At 65.5% G+C, this 16,118-nt stretch overlaps 2 protein-coding genes across 2 annotated transcripts; one reads left to right on the top strand and one right to left on the bottom strand.

Annotated features, from left to right (window-relative positions):
* Window positions 1–520: 520 nt before the first annotated feature.
* Window positions 521–7,724, bottom strand: Srms (src-related kinase lacking C-terminal regulatory tyrosine and N-terminal myristylation sites). Its single transcript, XM_090352909.1, has 8 exons — window positions 7,417–7,724; window positions 4,724–4,845; window positions 3,912–4,078; window positions 3,211–3,352; window positions 2,918–3,076; window positions 2,287–2,468; window positions 1,394–1,550; window positions 521–1,271 (listed from the first exon to the last, which is right to left on the bottom strand). Exons 1-8 carry the CDS (start codon window positions 7,722–7,724, stop codon window positions 1,078–1,080), a joined length of 1,431 nt encoding a protein of 476 aa, XP_090209035.1. The 3' UTR covers window positions 521–1,077.
* A 3,893-nt stretch (window positions 7,725–11,617) lies between these two features.
* On the top strand, window positions 11,618–15,888 carry Fndc11 (fibronectin type III domain containing 11). Its single transcript, XM_090352634.1, has 3 exons — window positions 11,618–11,724; window positions 14,206–15,149; window positions 15,306–15,888. The coding sequence occupies exons 2-3, from the start codon at window positions 14,216–14,218 to the stop codon at window positions 15,452–15,454; spliced, it is 1,083 nt and encodes a 360-aa protein (XP_090208760.1). The 5' UTR covers window positions 11,618–11,724; window positions 14,206–14,215; the 3' UTR covers window positions 15,455–15,888.
* The last annotated feature ends 230 nt before the right edge of the window (window positions 15,889–16,118 follow it).

The raw sequence follows: 16,118 nt of genomic DNA on the forward strand, positions 1-16,118 counted from the left end.
CACAGACTCCTGGGTATAGCTGCCAAGAGGCACCTGAGCAAAGAGCCTTTGGCCTTCTGTGTCACCCAGTGTGGTGACAGATTCCTTCGCTTCCTGAGGTGCTGGGGACTCTCCAGAATGCAAATGTCTTCCCAGCATCGATCCCAGCGTGGGGGGGGCAGGAAGAGCTGTTCAGAGGTCCCTGCTGCCCACACAGCCACTGCACAGGGCTTGCCCCCAGCAGGCGGCCTTGGGCTGCACGGGCTGCACCTCTGCTAGCTGGGTGGATACCCTCGGCTCCACGCCAGGCTCTGGCTGCAGGAGCCGCCATGCAGCAAGCTGTGCAGATCTGTGTCGCTGGGGTGTTTGTTGTATGCTGCCTTCCTGTAGGCAGGCCCGCCATGTCTGTGCATGAGAGTGAGGGCAGTGCTGGTGTGGTCCACTCGAGTGCTGGGTCTGCGGCTGGGGTCTTCCTGGAACCACAGCTCTGGCTACCGTGTGTGTGTGTGTGTGTGTGCATACATGTACACGTACACACACACACACACAGTAGCACTAGAGCTGGCACTCTGCCACCTAAAACATGTGCGTATTTCTGGTTAATTGGAGATAAAGGTCTCAGACTTTTCTGCCCAGGCTGGCTTCGAACCAGCCCCTTCTTGAGTAGCGAGGGTTACAGATATGAGCATCAGCAACCACGTGCTGGCCACTTAAAACCCCACTAGGAAAGGGGGCCTGACACTTCTGACCCTGGAGAGTCAAGTTGGCTCAGGCTGAGACAAGAAGGGAGTTGCTGGTCCTAAGGGACTTCTTGCCATTGCTTCCCAGTACCTGCTGGACGCACCAGGACACAGGCCACCCTGGGCAGAGCGCACCAGTCCCCTCTGCCATCTTGGTGGCCTCAGTGGTCTTGCACCACCAGCGGATATCCACCTGGTGAGCAGATGCTGTGTCACCAGCCTGTGTCTGAGCGGGAGGCCACAGTCACACCCGGTGCAGCTCGGGCTGTGTGGCACCTCTGGCACATGCTGGTGGCAGGCCCTGTCCTGGGGAGGCCCAGCAGGCAGTGGCCTGGTTGGCACAGGCCAGGGCCCTGGGTCACGTGAGGCCCCGGCAGAGTCGCCCGTGGATGGCACCCAGCTTCTCCCGCAGCCTGGCGAAGGTGGGCCGCTCCTCCGGGCGCTCCCCCCAGCACTCCAGCATGAGCAAGTACACCTCCGCCGGGCAGGCAGCCGGGCGCGGCAGCCGGTACCCTCTGCTGACCTGCTGCAGTGTCTCGTGGTTGGTCATGCCTGGGGGTGAGGCCACATCCCAGCCTCAGCCTCCGGCCTGGACCGGCTCCCCTCAGAGGCAGCAGCTGGGCTCCCATCGGACCCACTTCAGGTGGGGCCTGGTCCCCTCTCAAGTGGCCTACCTTCGTAGGGACACTGGCCATAAGCAAAGACCTCATAGAGCAGGACGCCGAAAGACCAGACATCCGACTTCTGGGAAAAAACCCGGTAATTGGCTGCCTCGGGCGCAGTCCACTTGACTGGGATCTTGGAGCTGCTGCTCGGGGAGTAGATGCCATCCTGGGGAGGAGGAGAAGTCTGGGGGCAACGTCTTTCCAGGGGAGGAGTGGGGGGCAGCGCCCTCCCGGGGGAGGAGGGGAAGTGGGGGGCAGCGCCCTCCCAGGGGAGGAGGGGAAGGGGGGCGGCGCCCTCCCGGGGGAGGCTGGGAGGGGGGACAGCGCCCTCCTGGGGGAGGAGGGGAAGTGGGGGGCAGAGTCTCCTGGGGGAGGAGGGGAAGTCTGGGGGCAGCGCCCTCCCGGGGGAGGATGGGAGGGGGGACAGCGCCCTCCTGGGAGAGGAGGGGAAGTGGGGGGCAGCGCCCTCCCAGGGGAGGAGGGAAGGGGGGGCAGCGCCCTCCCGGGGGAGGAGGGGAGGGGGGACAGCGCCCTCCCGGGGGAGGAGGGGAAGTGGGGGACAGCGCCCTCCCAGGGGAGGAGTGGGAGGGGGGGCAGCGCCCTCCCGGGGGAGGAGGGGAGGGGGGGCAGCGCCCTCCCGGGGGAGGAGGGGAGGGGGGAAGAGCCCTCCCGGGGGAGGAGGGGGAGGGGAGGCAGCGCCCTCCCGGGGGGGGGGGAGGGGAGGGGGGCAGCGCCCTCCCGGGGGAGGAGGGGAGGGGGGGCAGCGCCCTCCCGGGGGAGGAGGGGAGGGGGGGCAGCGCCCTCCCGGGGGAGGAGGGGAGGGGGGGCAGCGCCCTCCCGGGGGAGGAGGGGAGGGGGGGCAGCGCCACTCCAGAGTCCAGACATGGGCTGCCGCAGCACACCTTGAGGAGACGTGCCAGACCAAAGTCAGCCACCTTGCAGGTCAGGTCATCGCCCACAAGCACGTTCCTGGCCGCCAGGTCCCGGTGCACCACACGCCGCTCCTCCAGGTAGCTCATGCCCTCGCCCACCTGGCAGCTGAAGCCCAGCAGCACCAGCGGGCTCAGGGCCTGGCCCTCGGGGCCTGCGGGGAGAGAGCTCCAGCCAGGCAGAGTGCAGGCGCAGGCCTGGGAGCCCACCGCTGGGCTGCGCTGTGACCCTCAGGGTGGGCTGCTTCCTGGCCACTGACCTGGACCCCAAGGGAAGCAGCTCAGAGGGGGCCAGGGCCCAGAGTCCATGATCATAGTCCAGTCCAAAGACTGGTGGCAAAAATGGACCCCCTTCCTGCCTGGAATCCACTCCCAGTGTCGGAAGCCCCGCTAGCCAGAGACTGGACAGTCTGGCCAAACCCTCTCCATGGAAAGACCCGAGGATTTGCCTCTCACCATCCCCATGGTCAGAGCAGACACCTAAAAGCTCCGACCCATGCAGGAGAGGAGGACACCTGTCTGGGAAGGGTTCCTCTGAGGGGAGGAACCCGGGGTCCGGCCCAGAGGAGGTGGCGGCGGGCACCGCGGGAAGCGGGGTACTCACTGCCCAGGTAGGCCTGCAGGTTGCCTTTGCCCATGAGCTCGGTGACGATGAACACGGGCTCCCCCGCCGAGCAGACAGCGCACAGCCGGACCAGCCGCTCGTGCCTCAGGCTCTTCAGGGCCTCAATCTCCTTGCTGAGATCCGCCAGCTTCATGTCAGCTGGGGAAACAGACACTGCTCCAGGGCTGCCCAGGCCTCCTCCCAGGCCTCCCCCCCCCCCCCGCCCTCAGGCCAGGACGTGGGGGTCAGGGGTCAGAGCCCAACCCCGCTGCAGGACTGGGCAGGGGCCTCACCTGACTTGATGACCTTCACCGCCACCGGCATGGAGCCCAGCCACAGCCCTTCCCACACTGCCCCAAAGTAGCCTTCGCCCAGCTTCCGCCGAAGGACAAACTCGGAGTGTGGCCGCTCCCATGCGTCCTGCACGAGGGCCTTCTGTGGGGACAGTGCTGCCATGGCAGAGGCGGCAGGAAGGTCCCCTAGTCCTGGCCTCCCCATTCCTCCCCGGCAGGGCCCAGCGTCAGGCTGCGGGCACTTCCCCTGGCACACAAGCCGCAGAAAGGGGATTCCACGCTGGCTCTGGGAGGTCTGCCCAGAGCTGTGAAGCTAATTGCTTTGAAGCCATAAGTGGCCCCTTAATCAGAGGGAGTGAGCGGACATCCGTCCTCAAACTCATGACCACCCCTGGCCGGCTGCCATTAGGCCACAGAGAAGCCTGACGGCTGCACCGCCCACCCCCACGGAGGGAATGCTGTGTCTCGGGACAGCCTGCAGCCTGAGATGGCAGCTTCAAAGATCGCAGCACCACCCACGCCCACCGCTTGTGCCCTGGGGCTGGGGCAGCCCGGTATCTCCCCAAACAGGTCCCTTCCACTCCCTGTGGAGCAAAGTACATCTGACACTGTCCCCCACTCCATTCAAGTAGGAGCCAAGCCATCCCAGCACAGGAAGACAGAGGGGTCCCTGGTGGGGGAGGGGTGCTCCTCAGCCCTACCAGGGCCACACAGGGCTGCAGCAAGGGGGTCTGGATCAGCTTCCAGTTGGCCTTGTAGTAGGCGAGCAGGGCCTCCAGGCTGGGGAAGAGCAGGCCCTCCTGCAGGTAGAGCCTGCCGCTGGGTGCTGTGCAGATGCGGTAGTGGCAGACTTTGGCCTGGGCTCGGACTGAGGGACAGAGGTAAACACAGGGGCCTTGGCTGCACCTGCCTCAGGCACCCTGACCCCAGCCTCCCGCTGGCCTGGCTGGGAGCTGACTCGAGGAGCCTGAGGTAAACAAGCACCACACATGGCAGGGGTTGGGGGGAGCTGCAAGCCAGGAAGCAGTGAGAGGACCAGGGGCCATGAGACGTGCTTAACAGGTTGTGTGTGTGTGTGTGAGAGAGAGAGTCACAGGGCTGGAACTTGGGGCTTGGGCGCTGCACTTCGGTGTTTTGTTGCTCAACTAGCGCACTGTGACTTGAGCTGCAGCTCCACCTGTGGCCGACTCCCACGGAGGACTTCCCTTCCCAGGCCGGCTTCAGACTGAGATCTGCAAATGAATCCCACCCTCCTGAGCAGCCACCAGCAACCAGCCAGTGTCGCAGTTCTTGTTCTCGAGAGTAAGCAAGCAGAATAGGGAGGAAGGGAGAAAGGGAGAAAGGGAAAGCGGAGGGAGGGAGGGCAGGCAAGCATACCGGCTGGCCAGCATGTTTGCCAGCAGGAGTAAGGGCCGGGCCACCTTGACACCAGTCACTCCCAGGCCAGGAGTGGCTGGCTTGTCAGGGTTGGGCACAACCCCACTGAGAGGGCAGGTGTCGGGGCACTGAGTACCTGACAGTGAGAACCCTCCAAGGCTGCTCTCGCTGGGCCTGATGAGGAAAGACCCCGGTGCATTGGCAGACGACAAGAGTAGCTGCTGGGCCTCGGTCCTGCTAATCCCCCTGAAATACCAGCTGGAAGTGGAGGGGGCGGTGGTCAGCTGGCAGGCCCTGTGTCACCCAGCCAGGATCCCCACCTCTGCCGGGCCCTCTGCGAGGCTCCCAGCTCCAGCTCTGTATCAGCCCTGGCTTCTCCTGGAGACTCTCAGCCCGCAGATGAGGGCTGGGTCAGCTACTATCACGTGACTGAAGGGTTGCTTCCCACCGGTAAAACTACCGGAGTACTGGAGCACAGGCTCTGGTACCCTGCTGCAAGTGACCCCAGGTCTCTGCTCAGAAAGGGACCACCAGCCCCGGGCTGGCCACAACACAGCCCACCACACTTGAACCTCTGCTGAGTCCTGCATGGTCGGGCACAGGGCACCCCAGGACATTGCTGGTCTGCTGGTACAGCTGGCAAGAGCCATGGGATCACCTGGCTAGGGGTGGCCCACCAGCCCTGGGAAGGCAATACAGACGGGGATGGGCACACGGAAGAGGCATCTTGAGCTAGGATGCTGGGGGGAGGCGGGGGGGCACGGGACAGGGAGGGCGTGCTGGGATAGGACTGCAGTCATCGTGTCGCTATGCTCGGGGTGGGACAACGCCCTGGTCCTGGGCACCGTTGGACTGGCACTAGAGAGGAGAGCCCACCTGCCTGAGGTGGCAGGTCTGCCACTCTTCACCCCACCTAGCAGGCCCTGCCTGGGACCACACGTGGAATGTCCGGGGAGCTGGCTGCCCTCCGGGGGGGGGGAGAGCTGCTCCCAGCCCCACCCCATCACTGCACCTCTGCTCCTTAAGGCCAGGTGGGGCTGCATAACTGGCTCAGCTTCTTCCCCAAGCCTCCCACTTCCGGGAACCTTCCAGGGGCCCGGCAGGCTAGGCCTTGGGGAAGAGCCCTGTGAACACCAGCCAGGGACAGGAAGGGGAGAGGGAGCTCTGCACCAGTGGGGGAGCAGGGTCACGAAGGACCCCAAAAGATGCCCAGTGTGACGCAACTCAGGGCAGCCCACACAAGAGCAGAGAGCAGGGGCCGGGGGCTCACCCAGGCCGGAGGGGCAGGCCCAACTGGAGAGTCAAAGGGTGGTGGACCGGCCCAGGCCTGAGACCGGGAGTTAGTGCCGGGAGGTGGGCTGGGTGAGTAGTTACGTCAAAGACAGGGCTGCAGCCGGGTTGCGAAACCTGGTCTGCAGTTTCTCTGGAGCCTGCCCAGGCAGCAGGCTCGCGGAGGGCAGGAGGGGTGGCCCATGAGCCGGCTCGGCTTTCCACCAAGCACTGCCTGCAGCTAGAGACTCTGGCTCCTGCTGGCAGGGAGCTGAGCCCCTGTCACAGTCCCTTTCCAGGACAGCAGGGCTGTGGGAGGCCAGGAGAAGACATGCCTCAGGACCTCTCGGGGGCATGGGGCCAAGTGTCTGGGGCTAATGACACAGGGAGCGCGGTCATCCTTTCATCTCCAGGCCAGGTGGTCATTAGCTCTCCACCAGGGCTGCCCTGCCTGCCCGCCATGCCCACTCCAGGAGCACTTCTTCCTCTGAACAGCTGCTGGACCTGCCCCTGATTCCCTACCTGCTGAGAGGGGAGCACGGGGGCGAGGGCCGAGGTTCCAACTTCACTCGCCATATGAAAATTGACCCTGGACACACCAACAGCCGAGGGCCCCCCGGAGACCGGAGGTGGACGTAAGCGATGCTGGGACTCAAGACTGACCTGCAAGCTGGGTGCGGTGGCTCACACCTGTAACCCCAGCTACTCAGGAGGCCGAGATCTGAGGATCGCGGTTTAAAGCCAGCCCGGGCACTAAAGTCGGTGTGGCTCAAGGGGTAGAGCTCAGGACAGTGTCCAGGCTCAGAGTTCAAGCTCCACAACCAACGATGATGACAACAACAAAAAAGACTGGTGTGCAGAGGGCAGGCCCAGGGCGGCAATCCGCCGGGCAGCTGCTTCTGGCTTGGCTAGCCTGCTCCCCCTTCCTGCTTCCAGACTGCTCCTTGCCCAGCATGCTTCTTGCTGCACGGACGCAGCAGTGCTGAAAGAGGTGCCGTGGTCCTCAGTCTGGGCCTGACAAGCCTGTCACACTCAAGAAAAGACCTTCCCTTAGACAGCAGGCTTGTGCCAATGACCAGGGGTCCACACCAGCCATTTGCTGCAAGACGGACCACAGCAGGCCTCAGGGGTTCAGGGCTCCGTGAGCTGGGTGGGCTCCCTGGACACACTCTCCAGCCAGGAGCCCGTCTGCCCTAGAAAACCTTGGGTGTCTGGATTCATGGGATGGGACGGTGAGCTCGCGGTCTGACCGCTGTGGGGCCACCCAGAGCCTGGCGCCCTCGTCTGCAGCCCCAAGCGGCAGGAGTCCCATGGCAGCTGGTAGGGGCGTCCGGGACCCCAGGCCCCGACCTGCCTGCAGGCAGCGGCCCCTGGTGTGCTCACCCCGGAGAGAAAGCTACAGCCGACCCGTGAGGGGCCGGGGTCCGCCGGGGCCGGCGGCCAGCCGCGTCCGCCCTGCCGGCTCTGGCCCTCCGCAGCGCCCGCCCGTCCCCGGTCTCCGGGCCGTGGACACGCGCGCACTTCTACCCACACCCGCCCGAGGCCACTTCCAGAACTCACGGCGGGTCCGGGAGCGCCTCGGGGGCGGCCCTGGCCACGCCGCTCAGCGGCGCCAGCTTCGGGGCCCGGAGGCGGCCGCCCTCCTCCCGGAGCGCGTACAGCCGGCCCCCGCGGCCGACGCTCAGCTCCGGGGCGCAGCGCGCGCTGAGGCCGCGGAGCGCTCGGAGGAGCGGGGCTCGGGGCGGCGCGGCGCGGCCGGGGAGCCCGGGCTCGGGGGCGGCGTCGGCGGCCCCGGCCGCCCCCTCCGGCCAGATCCTGTCCCAGACGAAGGACAGGAGGGCCAGCCGCTCCCGCAGGAAGAGCTCCATGCCCGGGCCGCCGGCAGGGCTGCCCGCCGAGGCGCAGGGACGCGGCCGGGCCGGCGCCCGGAGCGACTGGAAGGGCCGGCGGGGCCGCCGGGCGCCGGAGCCCCGGCGCGGACGTGGGAGGCGGGCAGCCCTGCCGGCGGTCGCCCTCGAAGGCGCCTGGGCTCCGCCGCGTCCCTGCGTGGGGAGGAAGGCAGCCTCCGGTTCCGGCCACGCAGGCCGCCCTCTGCCCGCTCCGCGGCTCGAGTCCGGCGCCCGCCCGCCCAGGGGTCTGCCTTCCCCACACGCGGGGCGGGAGCAGCGGGCGAGGCGGGGCGGGGCCAGGGGAGGCCGGGGGCGGGGCCAGGGGAGGCGGGGGCGGGGCCGGGTGCAACAGGACCCGGCAGGTTAGGGGAGGCCGGGGGCGGGGCCAGGCGGGGCGGGGCGGGGCCAGGGGAGGCCGGGGGCGGGGCCGGGTGCCACAGGACCCGGCAGGTTAGGGGAGGCCGGGGGCGGGGCCAGGCGGGGCGGGGCCAGGCGGGGCGGGGCAAGGCGGGGCAGGGCCGGGTGCAACAGGACCCGGCAGGTTAGGGGAGGCCGGGGGCGGGGCCAGGCGGGGCGGGGCGGGGCCAGGGGAGGCCGGGGACGGGGCCGGGTGCCACAGGACCCGGCAGGTTAGGGGAGGCCGGGGGCGGGGCCAGGCGAGGCGGGGCAGGGCCGGGTGCAACAGGACCGGGGCAGGTTAGGGGAGGCCAGGGGCGGGGCCAGGGGAGGCCGGGGGCGGGGCCAGGTGCAACAGGACGGGGCAAGTTAGGTGAGGCCGGGGGCGGGGCCTGGGGAGGCGGGGGCGGGGCCGGGTGAAACAGGACCCGGGCAGGTTAGGGGAGGCCGGGGGCGGGGCCAGGGGAGGCAGGGGCGGGGCCGGGTGAAACAGGACCCGGGCAGGTTAGGTGAGGCCAGGGCGGGGCCAGGGAGGCAGGGGAGGAGCCAGGGGAGGCAGGGGCGGGTCCAGGTGCAACAGGACGGGGCAGGTTGGGGGGCCGGGGGCGGGGCCAGGCGAGGCCGGGGGCGGGGCCAGGTGCAACAGGACCCGGGCAGGTTAGATGAGACCGGGGGCGGGGCCAGGGGAGGCGGGGGCGGGGCCGGGTGAAACAGGACCCGGGCAGATTAGGTGAGGCCGGGGGCGGGGCCAGGCGAGGCAGGGGCGGGGCCAGGTGAAACAGGATGGGGCAGGTTAGGTGAGGCTGGGGGCGGGGCCAGGGAAGGCGGGGGCGGGGCCAGGGGAGGGAGGGCGGGGCCAGGTGCAACAGGACAGGGCAGGTTAGGTGAGGTGGGGCGGGGGCGGGGCCAGGAGAGGCGGGGGCGGGGCCAGGTGAAACAGGACCCGGGCAGGTTAGGTGAGGCCGGGGGCAGAGCCTGGGGAGGCGGGGGCGGGGCAAGGAAACAGGACAGGGCAGGTTAGGTGAGGCCGGGGGCGGGGCCACGGGAAGCGGGGGCGGGGCCAGGGGAGGCGGGGGTGGGGTGGGGCCAGGGAGGCAGGCCAAGGGCAGGCCCAGGTGAGGGCCGTCCAGGACAGGCTTGGTGCAGCAGTTGCCCTGGGAAGGCAGGACGAAAATCTGTTTTTTGGTGGCATCATGGGGCTTGAACTCGGCCTGGGCGCTGTCCCTGAGCTCTTCAGCTCAAGGCTACGGCCCTACCCCTGGAGCCACAGCCCCGCTTCCCGTTTTCTGGAGATTATTTGGAGATAAGTCTCACATTCTTTAGTTCTTTGAACCTTGATCCTCAGATCTCAGCCTCCTGAGTAGCTAGGATTGCAGGCGTGAGCCACACCCTGCTTTCTGGTTGTATTTTTAAATGCTGGCCAAACCTTTTCAATCTTCATAGAGGCACAGGGCAGATGCCACACAGGCAGACTTGGGGCAGCTGGTTCAGCCCAGTATTGGCTCCTGCCTCCACCACTCAAGGACAGTTCTTGAGTTGTAAAAGGAGACCCTGGAGAGAGCAGGGCCCTCAGGGATCAGTGGAAGCCCAGGTGCACGTGGGGGGGGGAGCTATGGATACAGTCTCAGACTGATGGGATGGGGCTTGGGGGCCACTCCACAGCCAGGAGACTGACAGAGCCACTGCAGGCAGAGGCAGCACAGGGCTATCACCTAGGAGGTCAGCAGGCAGGGAGCCCAGGCCTGGCGCCCCAGTCCTGCATACTGATGAAAATCAGTTCCCACCAGGCCTGAAGCCCCAGCCGACCCAGCTCTGGAGCATGGTCTGGGGTCGGCCTGGGGTCCGTCCCGGCTCTCCCCAGCACAGCACTTCTAGCATGGGAGTGCTCTTTCTTTCTTCTTTTTCTTTTCTTCTTTTTTTCCCCGTCATGGGGCTTGAACTCTGGGCCTGCTGATCCTGTGGGGATGAGCACCTGGGAGAGGCCAACCTGGGGAGCAGGGCAGGGAAGAGGGCTCTGGTTATCCTCTGGCATCTTGTCTGCTCCAGGAAGTGCTGAGAGCAGGCTGGTTCACCCTCTGCCACTGTCAGAAAGGACCCCAGGTAGAGAAAGTCATCTTTCTCCTGCTACGGGGGAGGCGTAATTTCTGCCCATACTTCTCTGATGTCAGAGCAGAGGAACTTGTGCTGGACAGTGAGATCCAACCTGCAAAGAACGTCCACCATCTGCAAACCAGGACAGAGGATCTGGCCCCCTAGGGACGGACGCTCCAGAGGGGCAGAGGCTTAGAGTCCTGGGGCCAGGCCGAAGAGTTCCCAGGCAAGTTGGCCTTTCCTCAACTGTGTGTCCCAGGGATTTACAGGGAGTACCCCGCAATGCAGCTCCAGTCCTGCAGCCCTTGCCGCTCCATGTGTGGTGCCCCATCTTGACTGTACAGGCCCGCACACACTTGTCCCTGGCCCAAGCCCCTTCCCAGTGTCCACCGCTCACCACCTCAGACTCATGTCCTTCACGAGGGCCTCTGCCCGGGGAAACCCCTGTTCTGCCGTGCTCCCTCTTCTGCCCTGCCTCCCTCCACATCACCTCCCTCCCTCCATCCACCCTACCTGCCTCCACCAAGCTCTGCTGCCCCTACAGAGCCCGAGACTCATGAGTACACTGCTCTATCCACTTTCTGGCCTCATCTGCCTGGTCCAGCAAGGCCATGAAGCTAACCCCCTTGCCTGGGGAGTGGACAAGGCCAGGCTGGCAGGCCAGCCCAGGACAAGCCTGGCCGTAGAAGAGACAGCCTTGGCTCTGCGCCCCCGCCCCCCACCCCTGGGAGGAAGGCCCTGCTCCTCCTATGGCCTCCCATCTCAGCTCCTTCCCAGGTGCCGGCCTCCCCCCAGGACCTTCACAGAAGCCGCTTCTCCGTCCAGCTCCTGATCCTCAGCCCCGACTACTGGGAGTGTTCACAGAGGCAGGGTAGGCTCAGAGCCAGCACCCGGCCCCTCTGCCTGAGGCCTGGAGGAGGTGTAGGTGTCTCCACAGCCCTGGGGAGGCTGATGGCCCCTCCTGGCCTCTGTGGGAGGGACACACACACTAGGTCCTCTCTCTGGGAGGGGAGAGAGCACCTTGCCAAGACCCCAGGCTGCGGTGATCTCTAAGAGCGCCATCCCAGTGTGGGGCACAGAGGGTGAAGCCCCGGAGTCCCTGTGGACGCTCCAGAGCCAGCCCGGCATGAGTGCGGCGGGGACGGGAGCCCCGGGCTGACCTGCTAGTCCCCCCTCTCCCCACGTCCCCTGGAATCCCAGCGTGGCAGCCGGGTTGGGGTGTGTGGCCCACCGCCCTTCCTCCTGGAGCCCCAGCGCCGACACCAGGCCATCCAGGAAGCGGCGCGGGGCGGGAGACGCGGCCTCCCCGCGGCTCCGGCCCGCCCGCCCCGCCCGCGCAGCGTCACAGTGGGCCGCGGTGCCCAGGGCAACCCGGGGGCGCCGGCGCCCGGAGAGGAGCGCCGGGCCCGGACCGTGCGGAGGCTCCACGCGCGGGGAGGCCGGGCGCAGCCCAGCTCTTGGAGAGGAGGGCTGGGGGCTCTGGAGACGAGGGGTAGGTAGAGCGGGCTGCGCGTGGGGGGCCGGGCCGGGCGCCCCGCGTCAGGGTCCCGGGGCCAAGGCGCGGTGCGCGGACTCGGCCAGCCCACGGGGCTTTCCGCGGGCGGCAGGAGTCCCGGTCCTGCGGGGCCGACCTCCCGCCAGAGCGCGGCTGGGCCCCGCCTCGGCCGGCCTCCTCCAGAGCCCCGGGCGCTGCTCCTGGAGCAGGCTGGCCGGGAGCCGCTCTGGCCTTCTGCCCGGGAAGCTCCAGGCTAACCCTCGAGGACGCAGGCAAATGGCCTCCTGCTTGCAGGGCAGCCGGGCTGCCTAGCAGGCCTCCTCCTGCGCCTCGGCTCTGCTTGCCGCTCACCCAAGCCTAGGGTGACCACCTGAGACTTCCCAGCATAGGGCACTAGAACCTGGGGACAGACAGCAGCCAGGGGTGCCGGGGCGCTGGCCCTTCCCGGAGCTCTGACTCCGGGGGCGCTGGCCCTTCCCGTGAGCTCTGGCTCCGGGGGCGCTGGCCCTTCCCGTGAGCTCTGGCTCCGGGGGCGCTGGCCCTTCCCGTGAGCTCTGACTCCGGGGCCGCTGGCCCTTCCCGTGAGCTCTGGCTCCGGGGGCGCTGGCCCTTCCCGTGAGCTCTGGCTCCGGGGCCGCTGGCCCTTCCCGTGAGCTCTGACTCCGGGGGCGCTGGCCCTTCCCGTGAGCTCTGGCTCCGGGGGCGCTGGCCCTTCCCGTGAGCTCTGGCTCAAGCTCCGGGGGCGCTGGCCCTTCCCGGAGCTCTGGCTCCGGGGGCGCTGGCCCTTTCCCTGAGCTCTGACTCCGGGGGCGCTGGCCCTTTCCCTGAGCTCTGGCTCCGGGGGCGCTGGCCCTTTCCCTGAGCTCTGGCTCTGGGGGTGCTGGCCGTTCCTGGAGCTCTGGCTCCGGGGGTGCTGGCCCTTTCCCTGAGCTCTGACTCCGGGGGCGCTGGCCGTTCCTGGAGCTCTGGCTCCGGGGGTGCTAGCCCTTTCCCTGAGCTCTGACTCCGGGGCACTGGCCCTTCCCGTGAGCTCTGACTCTGGGGACTCCGACCACTCCCTGGAGCTCTGACTGCAGAGGCACTAGCCCTTCCAGTAAGCTCTGACTCCAGGCCCTTCTCCAGGGATGTCTGGCTCTGAGGCCAGCCTTGTGGCACACCAACTCCGCCACAGAGTTCAAATTCTGGAATGGCAGGTAGAATGGCACCATCTCTAGGAATCTGAGGCAGGAAGATCCCTTGAACCCAAGGCTAGAGGCCAGCCTGGAAAACGTAGTGAGACTGATGTCAAAATTAAATTAGAACTAATGACTCATGCCTAATCCTAGCTACTCAGGAGGCTGAGATCTGAGGGTCATTGTTGGAAGCCAGCCTATCCGGGAAAGTCTGTGGGACTCTTATCACCAGCTAACCACCAAAAAGCCAGAAGTAGAGCTTGGTTCAAGTGGTAGAGTACTAGTTTTCAGAAAAAGGAGAAAAAAAAAAAGAGAAAGCTCAGGAACAGCACCCAGGCTCTGAGTTCAAGTCCCAGGACTGTCACAGGCACACACACCAAACAAAGCCTGAAGAGACAGAGCACCTGCCTTGCAATCATGAATCCCTGAGGTACCTCAGGGACTAATTAATCCTCAAAATTAATTAGTTTAAAAAAGGGATGATATTGGCCAATGTACTTTACACTAACGTTGAAGTATAACCCTTTTGTACAATGACTTAAAGATAATAAAAGGGGCTGGGAGTTTGGCCTAGTGGTAGAGTGCTTGCCTAGCATGCACGAAGACCCAGGTTCGATTCCTTGGTACCACATACATAGAAAAAAAGCCAGAAGTGGTGCTGAGGCTCAAGTGGTAGAGCTCTAGCCTTGAGAAAGCCCAAGGACAGTGCTCAGGCCCTGAGTCCAAGCCCCAGCTGGCCAAATAATAATAATAATAGTACAATTTAAAAACAAAAAGCAAAACAACCACCCACAACTTTGGAAGCAGACCCAGTTGGCTCCAGGTGTGAGATGGGAAGTAAGACAGATGTTCCCTCTGCAAGGAACTTTTCTGGGAGCCAGCACTCCAGGGAGGAGCCTCTCACACACCAGGAGCTGGTGGAGATCATTCTGTCTTTGGTTGGCCTTTGTCCCCTGCTCTGCAGCAAGGATGGGGGGTGTTCTGGGCAGAGCCAGTAGGTTCCTGTGCTGCCAAGGTCAGCCTGAATCGTCCTCACAACCCTGAGGGCCTCTTCCTTCACCTAGTGTCAGACCAGGTGCCCGCCAGGCCCTAGAGCTCCTCAGTGGCAGGAGTTTCTGCTCAGGCCATTCTGGCCCCAAGCCCTCTCCCTCAGCCTTGCCCTGTTTATCACTGGAGAAGACAGCTTCACATCTAGCTGGACAGCCAGTCCCTTCTGGCCTCTTCCCAGGGGAGGGCAACAGAGGGCCTCGGTGAGTGTTAGGGGTCAGCTTAATTCTCAAAGCTGATGCCCAGCCCTCACCCCCAGCTCCTAGACAATGAACTTCCAGGTGACAGGCCTGGGCCTGGACAAGATGAAGCTGGACAGTCCGCAGTCCTTCCTGGACATGGAGGAGGTAGAGGAGGTGGAGGAGCAGCAGCTCCTGGAGCCAGAAGCGTGGAGGACCTACACGGAGCGCCGCAACGTGCTGCGAGAGTTCCTGAGCACAGACCTGAGCCCCCACCTGCTCAAGCGCCACCACGCCCGCATGCAGCTGCTCAAGAAGTGCTCCTACTACATTGAGATCCTCCCCAAGCACCTGGCCCTGGGGGACCAGAACCCCCTGGTGCTGCCCAGCGCCATGGTCCAGCTCATCGACCCCTGGAAGTTTCAGCGCATGAAGAAGGTGGGCACGGCACAGACCAAGATCCAGCTCCTGCTGCTCGGGCACCTGCTGGAGCAGCTGGACCGGGGCCGTGCCGAGCTGGACGCGCTGCTGGAGTCACCGGACCCACGGCCCTTCCTGGCCGGCTGGGGGCTGGTGGAACAGCAGCTGGCAGACCTGTCTGCGGTCATGGACAACTTCCTGGCCATGATGGTGCCGGGGCGTCTGCACATCAAGCACCGCCTGGTGTCCGACATTGGGGCCACCAAGATCCCACATATCCGGCTCATGCTGAGCACCAAGATGCCGGTCATGTTTGACCGGAAGGAGTCTGTGGCCCATCAGGATTGGGTCAGCCTGCGCTGGTTTGTCACCGTCCAGCCAGCTGCGCCGGAGCAGTTTGAGCTGCGCTTCAAACTGCTGGAGCCTCGGACACAGCAGGAGTGCGCCCAGTGTGGCCTGGTCCCGGTGGCTGCCTGCACCTTCGACGTCCACAATCTGCTGCCCAACCGCATCTATAAGTTCACCATCAAGAGGGCAGAGAGCTACACCCTGGTGTACGAGCCCTGGAGGGACAGCCTCACCCTGCAGACCTCCCAGGGGCCCCGTGGGGCCACGCCCAGCCACGACCTCGCCCTGCAGACCTCGCTGGGGGCCCGAGGGGCCACCCCCAGCCACGGCCTCACCCTGCAGACCTTGCCGGGGTCCCGGGGGGCCACGCCCAGCCACGACCTCGCCCTGCAGACCTCGCTGGGGGCCCGAGGGGCCACGCCCAGCCACGGCCTCACCCTGCAGACCTCGCCGGGGGCCCGAGGGGCCACACCCAGTCATAGTCTCACCCTGCAAGCCTCACCGGGCCCCCCTGGGGCTGGGCACACCCAGCCGCCCCTGACTGCACCTTCCGAGAGATGAGTTTCTAGTATTTATCCACTAATAAAGAGGAGTATACACACAGAATCACACACCCCTATTTAGGTTTTAAGGCAGCAGCATATGTGTTTTCCACATGCCCCACACCCCCGCCAGCTCCTGACACCCCTTTCAGGAAGCCCATGTTGGGCATTCCAGGATAGCAGGCCACTAGAGGAGGAAATGCCAGCCCCTGGCAGCGCTACTCCCAGAGTGCCCTCCACCTTTGCCCAGCACCCTTCTCCAGTCACAGCAGGCTCTGCTTTCTCCTCTGCCTCCTAAGCTGGGCTTCCCTGAGGGGGACAACACTCGGCACTGTCTCCCACTCCGCTGGGGCAGTAGTGGGCTTCCCTCATGCTAGCATGCCCAGCTTCCTTGCAGCAAGAGTGCCCAGGGCCTAAATGACATTTGATTTTAAAATAAAAAAGTTTATTTTCTCCCCCAAGAAAAGCTGAAGTTCGTCGGCACCCTAAGGTGGGTGAGGGTCTTGGCAAGGGAGTCTGTGCCACAGCTCAAGAGGGATGGCCCACACCCAGGCCACTGGCCCTTCTTTCAACTGCTGCCCTGTCCCTACACTAGTGCCCAGGCTCCCTGATCTACCCACAGGACCCTCCGTGTCTTCCAGGGTGGTCACATGAACCCAGTACAGCCAGCAGAGCATCGTCCA

The sequence above is a fragment of the Megascapheus bottae genome, chromosome 18 (genome assembly GCF_031878675.1).
Source record: "Megascapheus bottae isolate mThoBot1 chromosome 18, mThoBot2.hap1, whole genome shotgun sequence".
NCBI lineage: Eukaryota > Metazoa > Chordata > Mammalia > Rodentia > Geomyidae > Megascapheus > Megascapheus bottae.